This window comes from Melanerpes formicivorus, unplaced genomic scaffold, assembly GCF_026170545.1.
Source record: "Melanerpes formicivorus ecotype bairdi unplaced genomic scaffold, bMelFor1.0.p_v2 SCAF_5, whole genome shotgun sequence".
NCBI lineage: Eukaryota > Metazoa > Chordata > Aves > Piciformes > Picidae > Melanerpes > Melanerpes formicivorus.
Genome location: NW_027142357.1, coordinates 33939571 through 33963373, shown reverse-complemented (window position 1 = coordinate 33963373; position 23803 = coordinate 33939571). Strand labels below are relative to the sequence as shown.

Below are 23803 nucleotides of genomic sequence, written 5' to 3'. Positions count from 1 at the left end.
GGAAATAGGGAAACTAGTGAGATGACAGATGGGGAAATCCATAAATATGATTAACAAAATTATGAAATGTTGAAAGACAAGAAGAAAAGGTCTACTGTCACAACAAAATTAATTCTCAGGGGAGCCGTATTAATACCAGCAAAACCATCTGTGCTATCAGTTGTGCAGCAATATCTGTGACCCATGCTTTTGGTATGTTCAGTGCCAGCCAACAGAGATGGATAAAATACAGACAGTTTTTCTATTCTGCTGGATTCATTCTTGAAGTTGAATTTGCCTTTCTCTTCTTTGACAATGCAGTAGGTGAAGACGATGAACGGCATAGTTGACAATGCCCCTTTAAATGTCTTAGCACATTGTAAAACAGGAAACAAAGTGTACTTCATTTTATCAGGTATATTAACACAAGAAGAACCATTATGTGGAGGTAATGGAAGGAAGATTTGTGGTGGTAATGAAGAAATTCTGCCAGTAGCCATTGCTACATACACCATTAATGGTGAACTCATTGGAGAGTACTAAATAAAACCAACAGAAAGAGTTGTTTTGACGTTCCTTAACAAGAACCAATATCTGGTGCAGTTTAACAAGGGGTCTGACTGTACAGTCAGAGCAGGAATTAGTTCTCTGGGAAATATTTAAAATCAACTATAAGATAAGTAATGTTTTTTAAAAATAGAATAAAGATGTGGTAATAACAATCTGGAAAGGAAAAGGATAAAAAGAAATTAAGAAAAAAAACCCAACCAGCAAGCAAGCAAACAAAACCACCACTTTACTAGTCACTTCCTCAAGAAACAAACAAAAAGCCTAGAGAGATAAGGCAGCAAAATATCAGGCTACCTCCATTATCATTGGAATCTGGAGTTTGCTGTGTCTTCGTTGAAGCAGGAACATGTAACCTTCATGAAAAGCCTGCTCCTTTCTCGTAATACAGAATTACTTAGCCTGAGAGGAAAGGGTCATCCTGATCCAGGTCGTTGGAGAGATCTTCCTTTCACTAGAAGCACTATTGCAACAACATAATTGAATCCACCAGGCAAGGGGATATAAATGGGAATGCTTGGCATTGCTTTGGTTTTTGAGTAATACATCATCCTTCGATGGAAAACTTTGTCCTAGAGCAAATGCCCAAGGGCAAAACATTTTTTTTCCCCAAACATTTTAACTGTTCTGTTTCACAATTCTCTTTTTGTAGCTCGTTGTGTGTCAGAGGTGTTTCTCATTTGCATTATGCATGAGGAATCCATCCCACCTTTCTCAGAAGAGGCATTGGCTCAATTCCTGGCTCCTTGATCAAAGCAAAAATTGGCTGACCTGTCTTTTCTATGACTAGGCCAACAGGTCAGGCAGGAAAGCAGAAATAACTGCTGGCATTTGCATCTCTCAACAGTGTTGAAAAGTGGAGTGTTGAATAAGTGAATTCCTGCAAAATGAGACTTAGCAGTTACATTGGTACAGACAGAATGAAGGATCTTTTAAAATAGATAGAGCTGAAATACCTTGAAGTAGATGGCAAAGATTAGACCTTTATGTAACTGTCCCAGAGAAATGTTTTAAAGAGCATCACTGCAAAGCTGTCTTTGTTGCACATGACGCTTTAAACCAAGCTTCAGTCTCATGCTCTGAGGAGCACTGATAGTGTGGCAGCCCTAATAGATCAAATGATTTGGTCCACTTTTTAGAGAAATATTGAGACGTGCCCCTTTATTACCTAATTTTTGTGTTCCTTTGAAGCAATGGCAAGACTTATTGGGTATTTGAGCATGAAAGGTTGCTAGCCGGGGGTCTTAGGCAATAAATTAATGTTTCATTGAAGGCATTCAACCACCTGCACAAATTTAACCTTTTTAGTTCTATTTATTGTCTGCAAATATAGCACCAGATTAGATGTTTCCTGGAGAGCGGAGTTGGGTGTGAGGTATTCATCACTCTATGATAGCTGCTTTGAGATCATCATTAAGTAGTCCCTTGTACTAAATGAAAAGTTCTCTTATCATGACCTTTTAATCACTTCATCATGAAGAGGTCTTTTATTTGCTGCAAGAGTCTACTTCATGTTGCCCCATCAAAGGAACTATAATGTCATAAAACAGCCACAACAGAGACTCATATAGAAATATGACACAATAAGAGAAAATTAGTGAAGGCTGGCCCGGTTGGCTGCAGCAACACTGTAACTTACTAATGGGGAATGCTGGAGTGCATAACTAGCTGGGAGCTCAATTGTTGGAAACTGGATGTAGAGGTGATATTTTGATGACTTTTGTAGCAAGGCAGTGGAACATAAGGAGAACAATATAAGCCAGCTGTCAGGACCAGCAGCACCAAAGAAATCATAGAGATAAGGGAGATGAATAGGGCATGACCAAAAAATGAAGTTTAAAACTAAAGAAGAAATTCAGCCATAGTGATACCTGTGGAACTTACTCCTATGGCAAGGTTTTCTTTTCATGCTCTTAACATAGGTGTCATTTATTGAAGATACTGGAGTTCACACTCTAGTGCAGAACTGATCTAAGAAGGGGAGAAATCTAAATTGCAGTGTTTAAATCATTTGAAGAGTGTAAAGAGACTTTGTAAAGGGTTTGGAATGTTGGAGTTCTGGTCATGTTGGCTGCCTATGTCATAAGGTTTGATGGAAGTACATGCACATTTAAACACGTACATTTCAAAAGCAACTGGGAAGCCTGTGGCTCAACCTACAGGCAGGTAAATACTCAAAATCAAGGCAGTCAGTCATCTTCTCACAAAAGACTAAATAAGGAGTTGATTACTATCGGAAAAAAAAATTCAAAACCAAAACACTCTCATATAAAAAATTTCCTGGAAAGCCTAGTACCCAGAGATACCACTGAAAGTGTCCTGGTATGACTGTGAGAGACTCCCAAAGATGAGCTATCTCATGAGAAGCACCCACTGCATTCCTGCTTCTCCATGTGTGAGATATCAATGCTTAGCAAGTAATGATGATAGTAAGGAAGGCAGTGAAAGGCAGGAAAGTTCATGTACTCAGGTACTGTATTGTCAGATTCCTGAGAAAAAGGGTTACCTTTTTCTCTCCCATCTTCCATTCTCCAAAAGGTTAGGGCTCTAAATTCCAGACTGCTCTGCATGAAATTCCTTCATCAGTCCCAAGAGGCTCTATTTTCCAGCCACCATATCCACATACTGCAGATCTGCTTACTGCTTTTCCTCTTTTTTGATGTGATTGTCTTCATTTTCAGCCCTTTAGGGGACTCATTCTGTGTTTTTACTGAGCTTGTTCTGTCTGTTATTTCTGTTTTCCGATGCTGATGTTTCTAGCCCTATTTTGTTGTCTTCCTTCTTCTATCTTGTAGGTACGCTGGTTTACCCATCTGCATCTTCCAGCCCAGTTTTCCCTTCCATTTTCTCTTTGCATTTCTTCAGACTCACAGAGCTTTTACCTCTTTGCTTGTACTTTCTCCAGCTGCACAGGGTCTTTTCATCTCCTCATGTCATTGTAAGCAAACAGCAGAAAAGCATCCAGTATCTGCTTTCCCACTGCTGTCTGACTGAGTCAAAATATTGAGAGACTGTTGTCTTGTTTTCAAAATGGTCACATTATATGCCTTGATTTTTTTCCTTCTGTATCCTCATCATTTCAAGGCATCTTCAGTTCAGTTTTGTGCTCAGAAACTGGACATTGCATTTTATATGAAATGTGATTTTAGGAAATACTTCCTCACCAACTTTTTTTGCCAATGTCTTTGCACAGAATGTTTAATTTGAAGCAGTTTGTGTAGGTTCTTGTAAATATCACTGCATGAGGAAGTGTATCTTCTAAACAAAGTGGTATTTTTTCCTACTTGTGCCATTTTTCTCTTTAGCCATTTGTCTGAATAAATACAATGTGAGGAACACATTCCCTTGTTAGAGAAAACCAAGCCTTAGCTCAATTCTTTCTTCCACAGTGTCACAAAGAGAACGAAATTAAACCATTACAGAACACTCTAAAGAGACTTGATGCAGTTCTGCCTTCAAGAATGTGTATTTTAAAATACATTTGGGTTTCACTTAATAATTTTTAATGTGTGGAAATAATCTAATCTTTGGGATTCAGGTTATATTGGAAGTACACTGTGACGAGATCATGGGTTCACAGAATGTTTTAGGTTGGAAGGGACCTTAAAGATCATCTAGTTCCAACTCGTTTGTCATGGGCAGGGACATCTTCCACTAGACCAGGTTGCTCAAGGCCTCATTCAATCTGGCAAACTATAATACCTTGAACACCTCCAGGGAGAGAGCATCCATGGCCCCCCTGATAACCTGTTCTGATGTCTCACCACCCTCACTGTGAAGAATTTCTTTCTAATATCCAGTCTAAATCTGCCCTCCTCAAGCTTAAAGCCATTGTGTCTCATTTTATCACAAAGAAGCCCTTGTAAAAAGTCTCTTCCTGGCTTTCTTGTAGGCACCCTTCAGGTACCAGAAGGCAGCTATAAGGTCTTTCTGGAGCCTTCTCTTCTCCAGGCTGAAAAACCCCAACTCTCACAGCATGTCTCCATAAGGGAAGTCCTCCAGCCCTCCGATCACCTTGGTGGCCCTCCTCTGGACCCACTCTAGCAGTTCGATGTCCCTCTTATACTGGGGGGCACCAGAGCTGGATGCAACACTTCAGGTGGGGTCTGATGAGAGCAGAATAGAGTGAGAATCAGCTCCCTTGTCCTGCTGGTGACACTTCTTTCGATGCATCCCAGAATATGGTTTGCCTTCTAGGCTGCAAGTGCACATTGCCAGCTCATGTTGAGTTTTTCATCAACAGACACCCTGTATCAGGCAGTATTAAACTACTTAAATATTTACTTTTCTAAGACAGATTTAGTATCCCCAGCTTCAATGACCAGAAGCAAATACCTTCACCAGGTGTTTATTTTTGTGGTTATAAATTTCTGGTTGTGTTGTCAGAATTGAAAGTCTTCTGTTTCTTCTTACACTAGTCCAGATCAATGTACAATGGGAAGTTACCTGCAAATCAATTCAGGAAAAGACAGGTTTCTATAAATCCCAAGATATTCTTAAGGTCAAAATGTTAATCACACTGAATAAACTTTATTTAGAACAAACCAAACCAGGTTGGAAGACACCTTCAAGATCATGGCGTCCAACCCATCAACCAATCCAACCCACCCAAACAGCTAAACCATGGCACCAAGTACCCCATCAAGTCTCCTCCTGAGCACCTCCAATGACGATGACTCCACCACCGTCCCCCATAGCAAACTGCTGGCCAAACTGTCAGCCCATGGCTTGGACGGGAGCACACTGCGATGGGTTAGGAACTGGCTGGAGGGCCGAGCCCAGAGAGTGGTGGTGAATGGTGCCACATCCAGCTGGCAGCCAGTCACTAGTGGTGTGCCCCAAGGATCAGTGCTGGGCCCTGTGCTCTTTAACATCTTTATTGATGATCTGGATGAGGGCATTGAGTCCATCATCAGTAAATTTGCTGACGACACCAAGCTGGGGGCAAGAGTTGATCTGCTGGAGGGTAGAGAGGCTCTGCAGAGAGACCTGGACAGGCTGGACAGATGGGCAGAATCCAACGGCATGAGATTTAACACATCCAAATGCCGGGTTCTGCACATTGGCCACAACAACCCCATGCAGAGCTACAGGCTGGGGTCAGAGTGGCTAGAGAGCAGCCAGGCAGAGAGGGACCTGGGGGTGCTGGTTGATGGTAGGCTTAACATGAGCCTGCAGTGTGCCCAGGCAGCCAAGAGGGCCAATGGCATCCTGGCCTGCATCAAGAACAGTGTGGCCAGCAGGAGCAGGGAGGTCATTCTGCCCCTGTACACTGCACTGGTTAGGCCACACCTCGAGTACTGTGTCCAGTTCTGGGCCCCTCAGTTTAGGAAGGAGGTTGACTTGCTGGAATGAGTCCAGAGAAGAGCAACAAAGTTGGTGAGGGGTTTGGAACACAAGCCCTATGAGGAGAGGCTGAGGGAGCTGGGGCTGCTTAGCCTGGAGAAGAGGAGACTTAGGGGTGACCTTATCACTCTCTACCTCCCTGGGCAGCCCATTCCAATGGTCAATCACTCTTTCTGTATAGAACTTCTTCCTAACATCCAACCTAAACCTCCCCTGGCACAGCCTGAGACTGTGTCCTCTTCTTCTGGTACTGGCTGCCTGGGAGAAGAGACCATCATCTGCCTGTCTACAACCTCCCTTCAGGTAGTTGTAGAGAGCAATAAGGTCACCCCTGAGTCTCCTCTTCTCCAGGCTAAGCAATCCCAGCTCCCTCAGTCTTTTTATGAATGTGAGCATCCATTTGAGAGCCATGTGCATGCACATGTGTATCACTGTCAAAAATGGACACATTATGCTTGAGATTTACTAGCCTCACCATCATGTAATAGTGGTTGCAGTGAAGTCATACCTGGATTTTAATGCTGAAGGTGAATAAGCCAGGAAGAAAATCATATACATTTTTGTTATAAGTCATCTCATACCAGACTCAGGAAACATATTTTACATGATAGTGTAACTAATAGAATTTCAAATGACAGTGATATATGAGGCTTTCAGAAGTAGCAATGCAGAACATTCTTTTTTGAATAATTCACTCATCTGAAGTTATTATATATTAAAAAATGATTGAGTTGCGTGTCCAAATATAGGGTGGTCTAGCTCAGTTCTCCATGTAGAAGAAAAAGGAGCTTCTGCAGTTATTCTGAACCAAGGTTCAGATCATATTACTGCTGGTTAGATGAACTGAGTTTAATTGATTATGAATTAATTAACATTCTGCAGTGGATGTCTTTTTCTTGAGATAATTAATCATACTGAAGAATTACATGTGGAACAGTTGAAGCTGCAGCAGATTTTTCTAGAGGTGCTTTTTTTCTGTGGGCTCCCTTGACAGCCTTTTTTCTTGTAGATAAATTATGTGTTTAGAAATGTCTTGCCTTTATATTTATATTGGTTTGGCTGTACTTAGTTGTTATGGCTGGCAATATTTCATACCCCAAAGTATTAATGCTAACCATAAATTATCATCAATGATATGCAGTAGTTCTTATCAATCATGACAAATAATTGATGTTGATTGAAACAAATAAATGCAATGCTTTGCAAAGTTATACCCCTGTCATTTAACTTCAATGCTCAAATGCATCAAGCTATCTTAGATTAATTCTTTGCAATTAGATACAGAACTTTCAGAAAAAAAGCTGTGCTGCCTATAAAGGCCAAATCTTATGCAAAAATATCTAGACATAAATGTTGGCAAAATTTATCTCCAGTTCCATACTTCTAAAGTTGTATAGAAACAATAGGATTCAGATATGTGTAGAAATTCATCATCTCATTATAGTCTCTTTGGTTGGTTGTTGCTCAGGGTTTACTCTGAAACCTGGTGAAGAATCTCTAGTTTTGTATCACACAATGTCTTATAAACTTTCTTTCAGATACAGGAGGTCAGGCATGATGATTATATCGGTTCTTTCTAGCTGTATGAATGATGAATTAGTAATGTGTCACTAACTGCTGGTAAAATTAAGGTAGGGTGAAAAGATTTACTGGATTGTGGTGCAAATCTACAATTCATAAAGGAGTTAATTTCTGTGCCCCTCTCTACCCCAGATATAATCCATATGATGTTGGTCATTAAATCACTAACTTGTGACCAGTAGGATGCGAGAGGTGATTCTCCCCCTCTACTCTGCTCTGGTGACACCACCTGGAGTGCTACATCCAGTTCTGGTGTCCCCCCACGAGGGACTGCTGGAGCAGGTCCAGAGGAGGTCTGTGAAGATGACCAGAGGGCTGGAGCACCTCCCTTATGGAGACAGGTTCTGAGAGTTGGGGGTTTTCAGCCTGGAGAAAAGGCTCCAAGGAGAACTTGTAGCAGCCTTCCAGTACCTGAAGGGGGCCTACAAGAAAGGTGATAAGGGACTTTTCACAAGGGCTTGCAGTGATAGGACAAGACACAATGGATTTAAGCTTGAAGAGAGTAGTTTTAGACTGGATATTAGGAAGAAATTCTTTACAGTGAAGATGGTGAGACACTGGAACAGGTTGCTCAGGAAGGTTGTGGATGACCCCTCCCTGGAGATGTTCGAGGCCAGATTGAATGATGCCTTGAAAGACTTGGTCTAGTGGAAGGTGTCCCTGCCCATGACAGGGGAGTTGAAACTAGACGATCTTTAAGGTCCCTTTCAACACAAACCATTTCATGATTCATGTGATTAAAGCCTTACTGAATCTAGGACCAGCCAAATAACAGCCAAACATTACAGCTCCTGACAACACACTTCACTGAAGCATGGTATGAGCCATCTCTGGTATATTCCCCAAAGCAAATCAAGCTTTGTTATCAATACAGAATCTGAGGTTTCACTGTAGTACTTGCCATGGCATGAAATAATACAATTCCCATCTTTAACCAATGTTACTTTAATAAATGTACATAGTCAGTCCCTTTTTGACATAGTTTGTGTTTTATTCAAACTCTCCATTTGTAGTGTGTTACACAGTGGTTTCATACATATGTGGTTGGGGAGTCAACACTGCAGAGCTCTCCATTCAACCTGTTCAAGCAGCCAATTACGTGAAACCCAAACATGACCATGACATCTTTAATTGCTTAAACCTCTTCAGAAGCAGTCCCCATGCTGAAGAACATATAGACTCAGCCTGGGCAGGCATATGTGGAACATTTGTAGTGAATGTTAATGGAGTTTTAAAGAAAGATGTATTTCTCTTAGTAATGTTATTGATAGCGTTAACATCACTAGTTTATTTGGCACATAAATTGCAAAATGGATGGAGAATTCTCCCAGCAGCTGGACTTTACCTTTGGCAGTGGTCATGCTGCTACTAATTTCATCTTATTAACTCCATCACAGGGTTTACTAACAGGGGTGTTGCACATCTTGTAATACATAGGGAAGAAAAGAATCTATCATTTTTATTGTTTTGTGAAAGTTCTGGCTCAGCACATTAGATGCTGATTCCATTTTCTTTGCACTGCAGCCCTAGCAAAGTCACATGTTGTAAAGCTCTTAAAGGAAAATGAGGGATAGAAGTTTGTTATGTGAATGTTGATTTTGGTTTTTTTTTTTTTCTTTTGAGTTGCTACTTGGACTCCTGATGGGGCAAAGCAAAGACTAACACACGTACACACACACACTCTGTAACTCATTTGCTTTAAGCAAACTACTATAAAGGATGAAATCTGGCTGCAAATATTTTAGTGTTCTCCAAATGTGTAGCAGAATCAAGAGTTTGTATATTGTTTTAATTAAAACACTCAAAGTCTTTTCTTATTTTCAGTACATTGAGCAAAACCAAGTAAAATATCATTAGCTAAAGGAGAAATTATTTAGATAATAATTCTTCACAATTCCTATAGCTAATATCCATAAACTTTATATAAATTTGTTTAATTTGTATAGGCTGTGATGTTGTATAGAGAGTGAATTTCAATATATAGTAAATTATCTTACTGCAAATACATAATACAGTTATTTGTTTTGTCTGACTGATTTTATGCTAGCAGAAAATTAAGTAACAAAAATCAGAACTCTGCCATACAGCAGAACATGTTATAGAGCCGTCCAAACTCCTTTTAGTCTTAATTTGTGTGTCATTGCACTGTGTGCAGATACTGATTGCGGTCTGGAAATGTTGTGGCTGGATCAATGTAGCATCATACTTCAGAAGCTGTGTCACAAAGCCCTGTATTGGAAGCTCATGCACAACTAACTCAGTGCTGCACTTTGTGGCACACCCAGTTAACTGGGGTTAAATCACGTGGAATTAGATGGCTTGTGTGCCTCTGTGGGATATACTTACCCAAAGCCATCAACACAGTCTCATATTGTCTGCTATGTCACTTGTTTTTGATGTGACTGTGTCACAGGTTCAGAGCATTAATTTCAGTAAGCAATTCAAAAGGTCTCAGTAACCATCCTGTGCATCTCTCTTTCATTATGTTCCCCTTGTATTCGTTACACTCTTACTCTGATACTTGCTCCTTAGCTCATGACATGTTCTTGTGGTAGTTTTAGGCTGTACCTTTAAAATTTTCCACAGATCTTGAACACAGAGTGGTAAAATGTAAATAAATCACTATTGAGTGTAAAAAGGAAAATAATGATAAGTTCTAAACAATCCATTGGACAGATATCTACCGTAAGAGTTTGGTAAACAGTTTTTCTCTCTTTTGTTTGGTTTTTTTTTGCTTTATGAGAGACTAACTTGCTTCTGCTTGACCTTGATTGTGTGCTTTGTTTTGGCTGAGTATCATAACAAAAAACTCTCTACCCTTTTCTCTTGTCCCTTTGTGTCCAACGGGGTAAGGAGGGGGACAGGGAGTGGGAAGCTATTAGCTCCCCTGGTTTTTGGCCAGGGGTTCTTGTGCTGTTTATCAATTGTAAATACTCATAAATGTTGTAAATACTTCACATTTTGTACATATTAATTGCATTTCATTGCAGATTGTAGTTTTGCTTGCAAATACAGCATCATTTGCTTCCAACTGGGCTGGCCTGGCAATTCAGTGTTGGAGGGCAAATTTCAACCCCCCACAGCTCTGCAGGCTCTGTTTTCCTTCCAAGATGCTGTTACCCCATAGGCCAAAAAAAGAAGAAATATATGTTTGCATTACTTTGCCTAAATTGAATTTTTGAGTCTTTATTGAAAGTTTAATCTTAGACCTGTGGATGGGGTTCTGTGTGGGAGTACTTTCCTTGCATGAGTGATGGATGAATGATAGGTTGCCTTTTATCTTGGCCTTGTAATCGCTTTAGCATGGCAAAGCCTTTTCATTCAGTTTCAAGCATAAGTCGATTTCTTGGTAATTCTTCAAATGCTTAACTCTGTGGTAGAAAAGAGGATGAAGGCAAAATCCTGCTCATATTACCGTTCTTCAAACTGTGTGCAACAGCCAGTAGTCATTGTGTCCAGCACCCACCAAGGCAATTTGAAAATGTGCCAAACCATTTCGCTGATGTATTATGAAAGATCTTAGAAAGCAAGAAGGGTTGTGTCTGAATGAAAAAGAGTGTCCTTGGCCAGATGTGTTCCTATTTATTTTCCTTCTTCACTTGATTTCTCAATTCATGTGCATTTTGTGATATATACTGTAACACAGGTTATTAATTAGGAAGGATCATTTTTAGGTAGTGCTTTCTTTTCAGCTGGGCTCAGGAATGTTTGTTTATCAGTAAAATTGTTACAGATGTGATGTCCCAAAGAGATGAATGAAGCAAGACTTGTGGGAAGAGCTAATATCTTCCATTAGGGCAACTGATAGAGCTGGAAAAAACGAGAAAAGTTTTCAGGCACCCAAAATCTTTTCCAGGTGGTGGTCTTTTAGCTTTTAACTGCCTGAACTTCTGCCTGTGAAGCAGTAAAAGCAGTTTCTTGATAACTCTCTTTTTATGAATAATAATATTGCAGCAATTAAAACTTTCTCAGCTAAAAGTGTTTCATTCAGACTGGTAGTGTCTTAAAATATTAGATTTTATTTTCCATGTGATTGAAAGTGTGAATTAACCCACAAAAGGTCTGATACCTCACTGACAAATCATAAAGATTTGTACACTTTTGAGCTTGTCTGAGAAACTGCCATCTCTTCCCAAGCCAGTGTTTTGAAACAAGGGAGATGGGCATGATGACATATGGTGCAATTTCAGGTATTTAATGATACTCTAGTGCATTTTAATTTCTTTTTAATTAATGGGAAAGCCATGGCTTTTTAAATAATCTCTTTGTTATTTGCTAAGTACAGGACAAATAAATAGGTATCTACCAAGTATCAACCAAATGTGTGTGAGATATATACCCTATTTGGCTGGTAAACCTTGGGATAACTGGAAGTGTTTCTGCATGTGCTGAACTCTTCAGCGTATTTCATATACCATGAATTTTTATTGTCCTTGCTCAGACTGAGTGTTATGCCTTGTGAGGTCTTGTTTTAACCAGAAAGGAGAATTTACAGAGTGTGGCAGCAATGAGATGAGTTCACAGTATGACTGCCTGAATGAGTGAAAGCAAAAATATAGGCCAGGCAGTTCACTACCTTGCAAAAAGCTGTGCTAGCAAGGAGGCTTCATTATTGCTCTAAATAAATAACATGTGAACAAGTGTAATTGATTTATAATATATGAAATGGATAGAGGATGTGTCAAGGTGTTTGGCATGCCTGAGCATTTTATGATTATAGCAGCGTGTGGTTCTAATGTCATCAGCTCTCTTCCATTTCCCTGGAGCTCAGAGCCCTGATCATCCTGTAGAAATACTACTAGTGACGTTTTCTTGGCAGCTTTTTAGCAAAGCACTGTTCTGCTGAGGGATGCTTTCCAAATTACTCAAGAATAGTGAACTGAATATTTACTGGAGTATATAGCAGAATCACTGGAGTGTACTCAACTAAGTGTATAGAGCATATTGTTTTCCTGCCTCTTGCAGGGCTAGGCATTGAGTGCCACGACAGTATTTCATTTTTACAAACCTCAGAAAGACACAGACGTTTCTTGAAAGGTAGAAAATAAAGGACATCTAAACCCCTCCACAATATGCCATCTAAAAGTTCAGATCATGATTGATAAGTAGGTCATTGGTTTTTTTTATTCTTGGCTGTTAGCTAAATAATAGATTGTTACTTCAGTACGTTTTGACTGGAGTGATTTGTCTTGAAATACTTTTTTTCACCTTTTTCTTTTAGGTCCTTTGTTACTTTAGTGTTTTTTTTTTCATGCACAAATGAAGCTAAGTTTTTTCAGTGTTGGGCAGCATCACGTGAAAGCCTCTCTTCAGTTTATAAACTGATGAAAGACTGAATTCAGAAGGAATACATGATACGCAATTGTTATATATTAAGGAGAAAGTATGCTATCTGAGCTAAAAAGCCATTTTCACAGTTCTTAACATTGTGGGGAACATCTCGAGCTTATCATAATAGAAACAGGAAAGTTATTTACTCATCAGAAAGCCCTGAACCTTCATAAGCATGTATGTCACTCATGAAAGTAAGGCTCCTCATGGTGTCCCACATTAACATTGATAGTTTTATTAATAAATTATGCTAGGCTGTTTTCTGGTCTTCATTTTCCTCCACTGATATGACAGTGCATAAATTACTGTAATGCTTTTCATATTTTTAAAGGCTTTGTTTTCCTCCATTGCTTCGCTTAGAGATGTTCCCTGATTCTCCTCTTTGTACCTAGAAGATTAGCCTTTTTTTTTTTTTCAGTTGAACCTTTCTCCCTTAACCTTGGTTTCACAGTGCTTAAATATGTCTTCTATTTTTGTGTCAACTGGAATAATTTACTGCCCACTTTTAAATATTAGCTTTAGGTCAGTCTTTCGATACCACCCCGTTTAGAAGGCGTGGAGTACAGGAAATACAATACATGAAAGCGTTTTGGAATAGACATGATAAATGGTGAAGACAATAACCAGCCTTTCACTGTAAATAGTGAGGGGTCAGTACAGCCTGAACTTTACCCATGTGGGCTCTCAGTCTGCTTATTTGCAAACTTCATCATAAGTTACCATTTTTATTTAGTTATTTCCTATTAGTGCGTATCCCAAAAAATGAGTTGCAGGGCAGAATTCCCAAGCCTCTTCCAAGGGTGGTGCAGTTTGTGGCTAGGCAGAAGGGTTTTTTTTCCTTAGTATTTTGATATTTGCTGTGGCTTCCTATGGTTAGTGTGATTCTTGGAGCCTTCAGCTGGGCTCCTGTTGTGTGATGCTACATATGGTGTGTTAGGGATAAAGAGACGTGTTGTCCCAGCCACTCACATGACTGTCTGCAAAACGGAGGCAAACGGGTAAGACATTATACAAAACTACAACAGCTTCCTAAACACTTTCTGTATAATCCAGATTTGAAAAAGAAAAACTTTTGTAAGTCTTTTTCTTTAGTTTAATGTTGAAAATTATTGTGTTTCAGTATGTGGCTGTTGCAAGTAAGAGTTAAGATACTTCCTACTTGAACTTGAGATGGGGCATTCCTATTAAGAACTACTAATGAGTAACTGAGAAAAATGTCAGCATCCTGTTTGAAAGTAACTGTTGTAATGTTGCAATCTGCTTATGGAGTTCCTTCAAATGTATTAATACTTGTAAAGATACTAATATTTCCACATAAGCATTTAGATAAACAATTTATCACAAGGCAAGAGGAGAGTTTCCACATGAAACATGAAGTGGTGTGCTTGTTGTTACAGCATATTTTCTGTTAAAGCTGTCAGAATCACTTACTGGCTTAGTATTTCTTGTTGAAATACATTCTGTCTAATTTACTTTTAAAATATTTCTATTCTAAATACTTAGCAGATTTCCACACATTATTTCTGATATACTTCCCACGTTTCCTGGAAGGAAAAAAACCCAACCCGTTTGTCTTTGCTGTAACTAGCTGTATGAGATTGTCCTCTTTAACAGCTGTGGGCAAGTACCCCCTGGGTAGCCTCTGGCGATGTGCAGAAACCACCATGATTTAACTGTTTATGTCCCTTTTGATCTGCTCTCTCTTTCCTCAAGCAATATAAGATCTATAAAAGAGAGCAGGAGCTTTGAGACTGAGGCTTTGTCTCATTGTCTTCCCAGCAGCACTTGACTACCTCTCTCCAGGCTGCCAAGAGAGGTTGTCGAGTCTCCTTCTCTGGAGACTTTCAAAACCTGCCTATACGCAGTCCTGTGGAACCTGATGGAAGTGGTGATCTCCAGAGGTTCCTTCCAACTCCTACCATGCTCTGATTAGCAAATAGTCTGTCTGCATCTGCTATGTATGTAATTGTATGTGTATATAGCATAAAGACACTGCAGGGAATATGTTTATGATAGCTATTTAGAGAAAATCAATTTACTTAGAGTATTCTTCTTGGTGTCTTTGTGCCTCCTACAGCAATCATAATATTATTATAATTTATCTCTATTTCTGTCATACTTAGCACTCCTCAGAAGAGGCTTATATTTTACACAACCAAGCACTCTTTTATAAGCTGTAATATAAAAGCAACTAACAGCTTGGGGTATGCTTATTAATACATCTATAATTCTTTTCAATGAAGCACATTTTTGATGTTAATCATCATAGACTTGGGAAATGGAAGGGAAATTTTGTAGAAGGGAAATGCAGCTATTACACAAAGCACTGTTGGTAATCTTGCAGACCTGTGTAGGCTTGTTGCAGCTTCGACCAGCAAGGATTTAGGACATGCTAAATTTGGCATGTGCATTGACAGGGAACTAATAACAGCAACGAGTCAGTGCATTTCAGGTGATTCTGTTACTGAATGACTTCCAAACAAAACAACAACCTCTGAAACCCCTCTCTTGTGTGATGGGCACATTCCAATATCTCTGTGTACAGCTCTGGAGCCCTCAATATGGGAAGGGCATGGACCTGATGGAGAGAGTCCAGGGGAAGGACACAAAAATGACCAGGGGTTGGAGTACTTCTGCTATGAAAATAGGCTGAGGGAGCTGGGGTTGTTCAGCCTGCAGAAGAGGAGGCTCAGGGGACACCTGATAGCATCGTTCCAGTACCTGAAGGGAGCCTACAGGGAGGATGGGGAGAGAGTATTTACAAGGGCCTGCAGTGACAGGACAAAGGGCAATGGCTTCAAACTAGAGAAGGGCAGATTTAGATTGGATATCAGGAAATAGTTCTTCACTACGAGGGTGATAGAACACATAGAACAGGTTGCCTGGGGAGATGGTTGAGGCCCCTTCCCTGGAGATATTCCAAGTAAGACTTGACGAGGCCCTGGGCAGCCTGGTCTAGTTGGGGACGTCCCTGCTGACTGTGGGGAGGTCAGGCTAGATGACCTTTGGAGGCCCCTTCCAGCCTGGACCATTCTGTGATTCTGTGTTCATATGTGATGCTCCTCTTTCTCTTTGGAGGAGATACTGAAAGATTCCTGATGTAGGTGATATAAACTGAAGAGGTCACACACACACATCTATATCAAGGTTTTGGTTTTACAGCTGAATCTGTTTCCATCTAACCAGAACTAACTTGACACAGTCCTGAAATAAGTCCTCCATGGTCCAAGCAAGGATACTGTAGCTCTGTAGATGAGAAGTTACATTAAGTCTAGTGGATGTCACCCTATGTCTCATTCTGATAGTAGTAATATTAGCAAGAATTTCTCATAGCACAGTAACAATTAGTTGCAAATTTATTTTATATTCCAAGACCGTGAAGTAATTTCAGTCCATAATAAAACTGATTAAGTATGCTACTTTCATATTGTGAAACATAGTAGTAAAGAAATTACCTAGGTTAAAATCAGTCACCAAAGCCCAGAAGACAGCAAAATGTCTGTTACTCACTATATGTGTGACCTTAGAGAAAAGCTGTAATAGCTTGCTTTGAATTTAGGCCTTTGTTGTGCTGGTGTATCACTTTATACACTGTACCATGCTGTTCCCCACCATGCATCTTCTGGGTCTACATACATCAGGCCTTGATATTTTGCTATCAAATGACAATCTTGTTTATTTCATTCATTTTCAGCAAAACTTGCTACGAATAAAGACAGCAGCATAAAATTGTACATTGGATTTTCTTTTGTCCTCTATCCACAGAATCCTGGTGTTTCTAATAGCAAAAGCTGCCGGTAACTTCCTGATGAATTTGGAAGGCAAATACTGACAAATAGTTCTTTGTTTTACCCAAAGTTTTGCATACAAAAAAAAATCTCAGATAAAACAGAATTTCCTTGAATTTCAAAGAAAGTTGGTTAAAATCAAACTGTTTAAGGAAACAAAGATATTTAAGGAAAGCCAAACTAAACAGAGCCCCAGTAAGCACGCATTGTTTTATACTGTGAGCCACAGTTCAGAAGATTGTTCAGGCAGGTGGTCAAAAAAGTATATCTACATTTCATGTAAAATAATTTCAAGTAAAATAAGAATTGTTTTGAACATAAATTAATGAAGACTTGCAGGAAAAAGTTGTTTGTTTGGTTTTTCATGTATGTTCATGTGGTGTTTTGTTTGGTTTGATATTGTCTTTTTAAATTCTATTGTTGAACAGGAACAGACATTTTTCTGGGACCATTTCTGTGCAGCTGTTTTACAGGTTATGTGTCTGGTGACATTCATAGATGAGTCCTTCATACAGCTCTCAAAGCTGATTCAAGTCACTGTATCCCAGTATATTAGAGTTTGGAAGGGACCTGTTGGATATAATGAATTCTGTAAAATCTTTCTGTTAGTAATAAAGATAGAGATGTTTACAGAGTTTGGAAGACGGTTGCTATCATAATGATAGTGCCTCTTTACCTGTATCAGGAACAGTGTGGCCAGCAGGAGCAGGGAGGTCATTCTGCCCCTGTACACTGCACTGGTTAGGCCACACCTTGAGTGCTGTGTCCAGTTCTGGGCTCCTCAGTTTAGGAAGGATGTTGAGTTGCTGGAACGAGTCCAGAGAAGAGCAACAAAGTTGGTGAGGGGTTTGGAACACAAGCCCTATGAGGAGAGACTGAGGGAGCTGGGGTTGCTTGGCCTGGAGAAGAGGAGACTCAGGGGTGACCTTCTTGCTCTCTACAACTACCTGAAGGGAGGTTGTAGACAGGTGGAGGTTGGTTTCTTCTCCCAGGCAAGCAACACCAGAACAAGAGGACACAGTCTCAAGCTGTGCCAGGGAAGGTTTATGCTGGATGTTAGGAAGAAGTTCTTCATAGAAAGAGTGATTGGCCATTGGAATGTGCTGCCCAGGGAAGTGGTGGAGTCACCATCATTGGATGTGTTTAGAAGTGACTTGATAGGGTGCTTGATTGCACGGTTTAGTTGATTAGGTGGTGTTGGATTATAGGTTGGACGCGATGATCGCGAAGGTCTCTTCCAAACAGGTTTATTCTATTCAATTCTTTAATCCAGTATTTATTTGTTTTTGTAATTCTTATACTTTCTCTTTTTTTTCTTTTTTTTTTTTTTTGTGACAGGTTTTTCATTACTCTTATACCGCTTCATATGTGATTTATAACATACACACAAGGTAGGTCACCTTGTTTTTTTCAATACGATGTCATTATTAGTGGTTCTGTGCATAAAGTGATGCGAGTGTGTTCGAGTAAAAATGTTCACCTTTTTTCAAGGGAAGTTTGGGAGTTGAACCCTCCAGAAGTAGAGGATTCTGTTTTACAGTATGCTGCCTGGGGTGTCCAAGGACAGCAACTGGTAAGTACAGTCATTGAAAATGCTATGATTTAATGATGTATTTACTCAGGCTGAAATGAAAAAGAAAAAAAGCCTTAAGATCCATTTTGTTACATATTTATGTGTGATGCTAGTATTGTCCTGTAACACTTCTTAGAGGATCTGTCTATTTATTTGTGTAAACATGTTTTTCTTCAAGTGTTGAAGTAATCACCTTTAATTGTAGAACTCTTGAAAGAATCACATCTTCATCTAAACATGCACTCAAATAATATTCAAAATAACCATCTTTATAGCTACTGCTCTGAGAGGAGGAAAGTTGAAGGTGAAGTTTTCAAGTTCATGATCAATGAAAACTGTGTCAAAGGCAAAAGCTTAGCATCCAAAAGTGGATGTGATGTATTCAATGAAAGTGGTATTTTCATTTCAGTATGAAAACTGCTGCCAAGGTCAGTTGCACTACATTGAATTCAGAATAATAAAACCAGAATCCCTGTGTTGCATATATTGTTTTCCACCAAAAGTTTTGCAACTTTTTATGAACACAAATCATCCATGATCTTCACAACCAGTCTCAATGAGATTTGAATAAGAAAAAGTGAGTTTAAAAAAAGCAATGATTTTAAACTGACCTGTGCTGGTAGTTGAACTCAAGAGACTTAGAAAAGCTTCAGCTCTCTGCATAAGAAATTCAGATAATCCTTGTTAGAGTATTCTAATAAGCTCATTAATGCCTGCAGGCATGATCCCGAAGCCTCTTTGCACATTTGACTTGTTCATACAGAAAGGCTATAAGTTGAGTGTCTAGAGACTGTACCCTGCTGCATATATCATTCATCAAGAGGGTGGCAATGTCAAAACTGCTTCTGGTTCAAGTGTATTACAGGAAGCAAGTGGACGCAGGAAGGAAAAAGTAATTGGGAAACGCTTGCTATGCTTTAATAATTAAAAACATTGATTTGTTAGTAATGAATGCACATAGACAGGATTGATGGTAATGAATCTGTAGGTTATTTACCAGGTATTATTATGGAACATCTCAACCTGTGTAGGTTGTAGCAGAAAGGTGATGCCTTAGCAAAAATGAACAGAATTTTTTAAATGCTTTAAATTAAATTGCAGTTCAGAATATTTGTCCATGCTGCACCTCTGATTAGTAGTCTAAAGTGCACCTAAAATTACATGCATTGATTGCTGAGAAATTAATTTTCCCTTTTCCTGGGTTGTATCCAAAGAGCAGGGGCAGACTTACCAATCATAAACTTCAGGAAAACAATACATTAGAATAACGCTGTCTTTATCAGGTTTGCCTAGATTATCATTCTGGAAATAGGTATGAATACTTCCAGATACAGGCACAGGTGGACTCCTATGAAGCCTCAAAACTGCAAAAACTAGGTGGTCATGTCATGTGCTACCTTTATCATCTAAATTTGAAAACGTTGGCATAATTCATACTTCAGTGAGGATAACATTAGTCATCTTCATTAATGTCCCTAGTAAAGTTAATGTCATGCTTTAAAAATATCTGCTTTACTGTGGGCTTTACGGTGCCATATGGTCTTCAGAATTAGGAAATAATAACTTTGATTGAAACACAAAATCTGTGCTCTCTGAATGATACCAAGTGTTGTCATACAGATGTACATCAGCAATGACAGTCTGCGGAAGGTCACTTCCATACGAATTGCCAATGAGAAGGATGTCCTCCTGAAGCTTTTTGTGGGATAAGAGAAGGTTTCCAAAGTGACAGAAGTGCCTTGCCACATTACCTTCTGTGGCAGTTTAGGCTGGGTAGCTCCTTTTACCGCCACAAAAGTAACACCTATGATGTCCCGAGTGTCCAAGCCAGTAAGGTGGACACAGGAAATGGAGTATTTCTACCCATAAATCCTGTGCTCTATAATTCGTCTGCAAAGTAATTCTCTTCCTCTTTCTTCCCTCCCTGTTCCCATGGGAGATATCTCCTACTGGGTAATGGTGGGGGAGTATCTCAAGGCCTCTTAGGACCTTGAGAAGGTGGGGGGTGAGTGGGGGCAGTCTTAGACCTGGCTAACCTGAGACTAGCCTAGCAGTGGGGGGGGAGGAAGAAAGAGCCCGGGGGGGGTTTGGGTAGACCCTCAGGTGTGGAGAAGGGAAATGTTGGGAGGCCTTTGGGTGTGCTGTAAGGGACTTTGTACGCTTTGGGATATCTTTGCCACTGTGCTTTGTAGATTTCTGTAAAACACCAGTTGCTTTTGCATTCAAACTTTCCATCACTATCCAATCCATTTCTGTGAGTGTTACTCTTTTGCCCCTCTCAGGGCAACGGCAGATCTATCACACCTTCCCACTTCAGCAGGAAGCCAGAAATGTAGAATGAGCATTAATGAATAAAGGCTGTTGTGAATAATGATTATTGCTACTGTCCAAAGGAACAGCTGCCTCTACCAGAAGCAGGACAGTAAAGATTAATCCAGCAAAATGGTTAGGCAGAGAAAATATGTGAGGGCAGATTGCCATGACTGCTTTTAGTTATAAAATCTGTCATTAGAAGCAAACAGTTTACCAGTGAGTTTTGAGAAAGATGGTACAGAAAGCAATCAGAAGTGGAACCGGGTAAAGAGGAAGTTGTAACAGGACCGTCAGCAGTAGCTACCGATAGCAGATATCTTGGCTCAAAGGTGCAGCCTCATGGATCCATCTTGCAAACACACTATGATTGGTTTGCTAAAGCCCCTTCATAAACAATACTTAATGTGCCTTTTCCATATAATAAAGAAACAGTGAGAATTCATATTAAGTAAAACAAACAGTGGACTGCATATGTATTCATAATGTACTCAGGTTACTGAGTAATCTCCAAGAGCCATTTATTTCAGCTGCTGAACAACTAGAAAACAAATTATATATAAGCATTCCATCTAGAAAGATCCATGACACATACCCTGTGGCTATCATATAAGCCAAATATACATAAATCCCTAAGATAAAGAGGAATAGAACCCTTCCAGGTGCAGTGCAAAAAAAAAGAATAGCAGTACAATAGCCATGACTGGTCTGCAAAGTCAGCACAAGGTGTGCAACACAAGGCACAGGTATGCTTGACTGAGCCAAAAGTCCTAACTGTGCACTGTAGCTATTTGGAAGGTCCTGGATTAAATCCAAATGATGTGGGATCATACAGGGATTTGGATCATCTATTTCCATAAATAGACTAGAGTGGAAAATAAGATCTTTCTAATCCTTAGTTCTGCAGAAGAGCCATGTAGTTTACATGTGAATCTTAATATGAGTTCTCTGACAGATAGAACAGATAATATAAGAAGATGAAGAGGAAAAAAGTGGAAATGGAATGACTGAGCAGGAAAATCTGTGTGAAGACAGACTCAGCTTATTGGACAGAGGAGGGAATATGGCTGCAGCGAAGAAGAGACTTAGGTTCATATCAGATACCAGATGACTGGACCTTAACACCCCTGTTTTGTAGCTGCCATGCTGGCTGGAAGTTATTTCAGTTTCTTGTTGTTTACCTAGAGCAGAGAATTTTATAAGATGGAAAGCTCAGAGAAGTGTCAGCTCTTTGAGTCGCGTCATTGTGGTGGTGAAATGTTGGCTGTCAGTGAGAAGAAACTTTTATCTAATGAATTAATGTGTTTCAAGGTCAGATAGCTGTTATTTTGCAGAACTGTTTTCAAGGTCACACTCTTTAAATGGCAATCTTTTAACTGTGTTAGAACTGTTCCAGATCTAAAGTACCTCTATGTGTGTCTTAGGGAGCTATCTGCATACTTGCTAAATATTTTTCATATTTTATCATGTTTGATTAAATTTTTGAAAGGGATCAGTTGATTATCTCTTGATTTCACATCTATAGAATTCATTACTGGATTATTATTTACTGCATCATTTATTGCTGTCTGCAACTACCTGAATGGAGGTTGTAGCCAGGTGGGGGTTGGTCTCTTCTCCCGGGCAGCTAGCACCAGAACAAGAGGACCCAGTCTCAAGCCGCACCAGGGGAGGTTTAGGCTGGATGTTAGGAAGAAGTTCTTCATAGAAAGAGTGATTGCCCAGTGGAATGGGCTGCCCCAGGGAGGTGGTGGAGTCACTATCACTGGAGGTGTTTAGGAAGAGACTGGATGGGGCACTTGGTGCCATGGTTTAGTTGATTAGATAGTGTTGGATGATGGGTTGGACTCAATGATCTCAAAGGTCTTTTCCAACCTTCTATTCTATTCCCAGGGAAAACAAAACAGCACAACTGGATACCTAATTGGTTTCATAAACATTTTTCTGCCTGCAGTTTCCTTGGTTAAAGACCTCAATGCTTGCATCTGAGGAATAGATATCCTATGCCCGGTAGGAAGGCTTCACTGAGGATAAGAATGCTTTGGGGGCTTTTAACGGGTCCCTGGTGTTGAAATATCTAATTTTAATGCAATATTCTCTCTGGCCTTATCTTCTCCAACAGTTTTAAGAAATTATTTTTATGTTTCTGTGCTGGACCTGGCTTGTATCTAACACAGGTCTTTGTGTCTAGATCTGTCTATGGAGATGTATTGCAGTAGAAGCCTGAATATAAAAGCTGACCTCTGGTCTCCAGTGCATGCAGAATTTTCTATAAAATACATAGTGTTTCTCTTCAGTGCCTCTTGTGATACAGAGAATTCTTCTGATTAGTTATCAGATGGATTACTTCAAGTAGCTCCCAGTGAAGTGTGTTTAAAAGTTACTCACTTTGACACAGCTATTAAAAGTTTGGTGTAAAGTTTCTTCTGCCTGAGTGGTAAATTGTTTATCTTCTATGCAATACTTTATTTTCACTTTATTCTGTGAACATATATCCATGCCAGCCACTTTGCCTTTATATTAATAACAGGTGTTTTATGTTATTTATTGCACTGAGCTTATTGTTCTGATGATATATTAAGGGTATTTGAAGGGAGCTCGAGTTATATATTTGGATGGTTCAGCATAAATAATGATTGATTGACTTAACATATGAATGTCTGTGCATAAATAAATGTGTGTTTTAACAAAGCAGAAATCAAGAAAACAGTAAAGCTCTCCAGAATACTGAAAAGGTCAGTCTGGGAAAGCTTGATGGTCTCTTTTGTCAAAATTTCATGCCATCAACTAAACATAGCTTTGTCAAAGGGTAGGATTGAAGATGAGCTATTTCTATGCTTTAAGGTGATTTAGGTCATCATTGGGTAGAATTACCTAGTATCCTGTATGCACAAAGCACAGATTTTTGACTGCAGGTGAATTATGGATTCAGCATTACTCTCATTAATTTTTAGAAGGTATTTTAAATACTGAAAATAACAAGCAGTTTAACCTCTTGTTCCAAAACCAAACCAACCAGACAAACAAAAAGCAACAAAAAAAGTAACAAAATACAGGGAGATAATAGGGCTTGGAAGCTGAAGCTTTTGCAATAATAATGGAAAAAACCAAACAAAACCAAAAAAGCCCAACACAAAACTAACAAAAAAAACTGTGAAAAAGGACCTCATCTTGTAACAAATCTATCTAAAACCAAGCATACAAAACAGAGCAAACCAGAAACAAAACAGAGCAAAATCTGCATTTAATTGTTATTAATATATGTACCACTTCAAGAACTCTTTGTCCTTCTGCTTTGTGTTCAGTCACCTTTGTCCTGGTTATCTTG

General features: G+C 39.5%; 1 protein-coding gene across 1 annotated transcript in view; it reads left to right on the top strand.

The window, feature by feature from the left end:
- Positions 1 to 23803, top strand: part of DPP10 (dipeptidyl peptidase like 10) — a 324986-nt gene that overhangs the window by 217177 nt on the left and 84006 nt on the right. Inside the window, exons 6-7 of the mRNA XM_068139088.1 lie at positions 17931 to 17983; positions 18084 to 18165. Of these exons, the coding sequence (XP_067995189.1) occupies positions 17931 to 17983; positions 18084 to 18165 (135 nt within the window). The remainder of the gene's footprint in view (positions 1 to 17930; positions 17984 to 18083; positions 18166 to 23803) is intronic.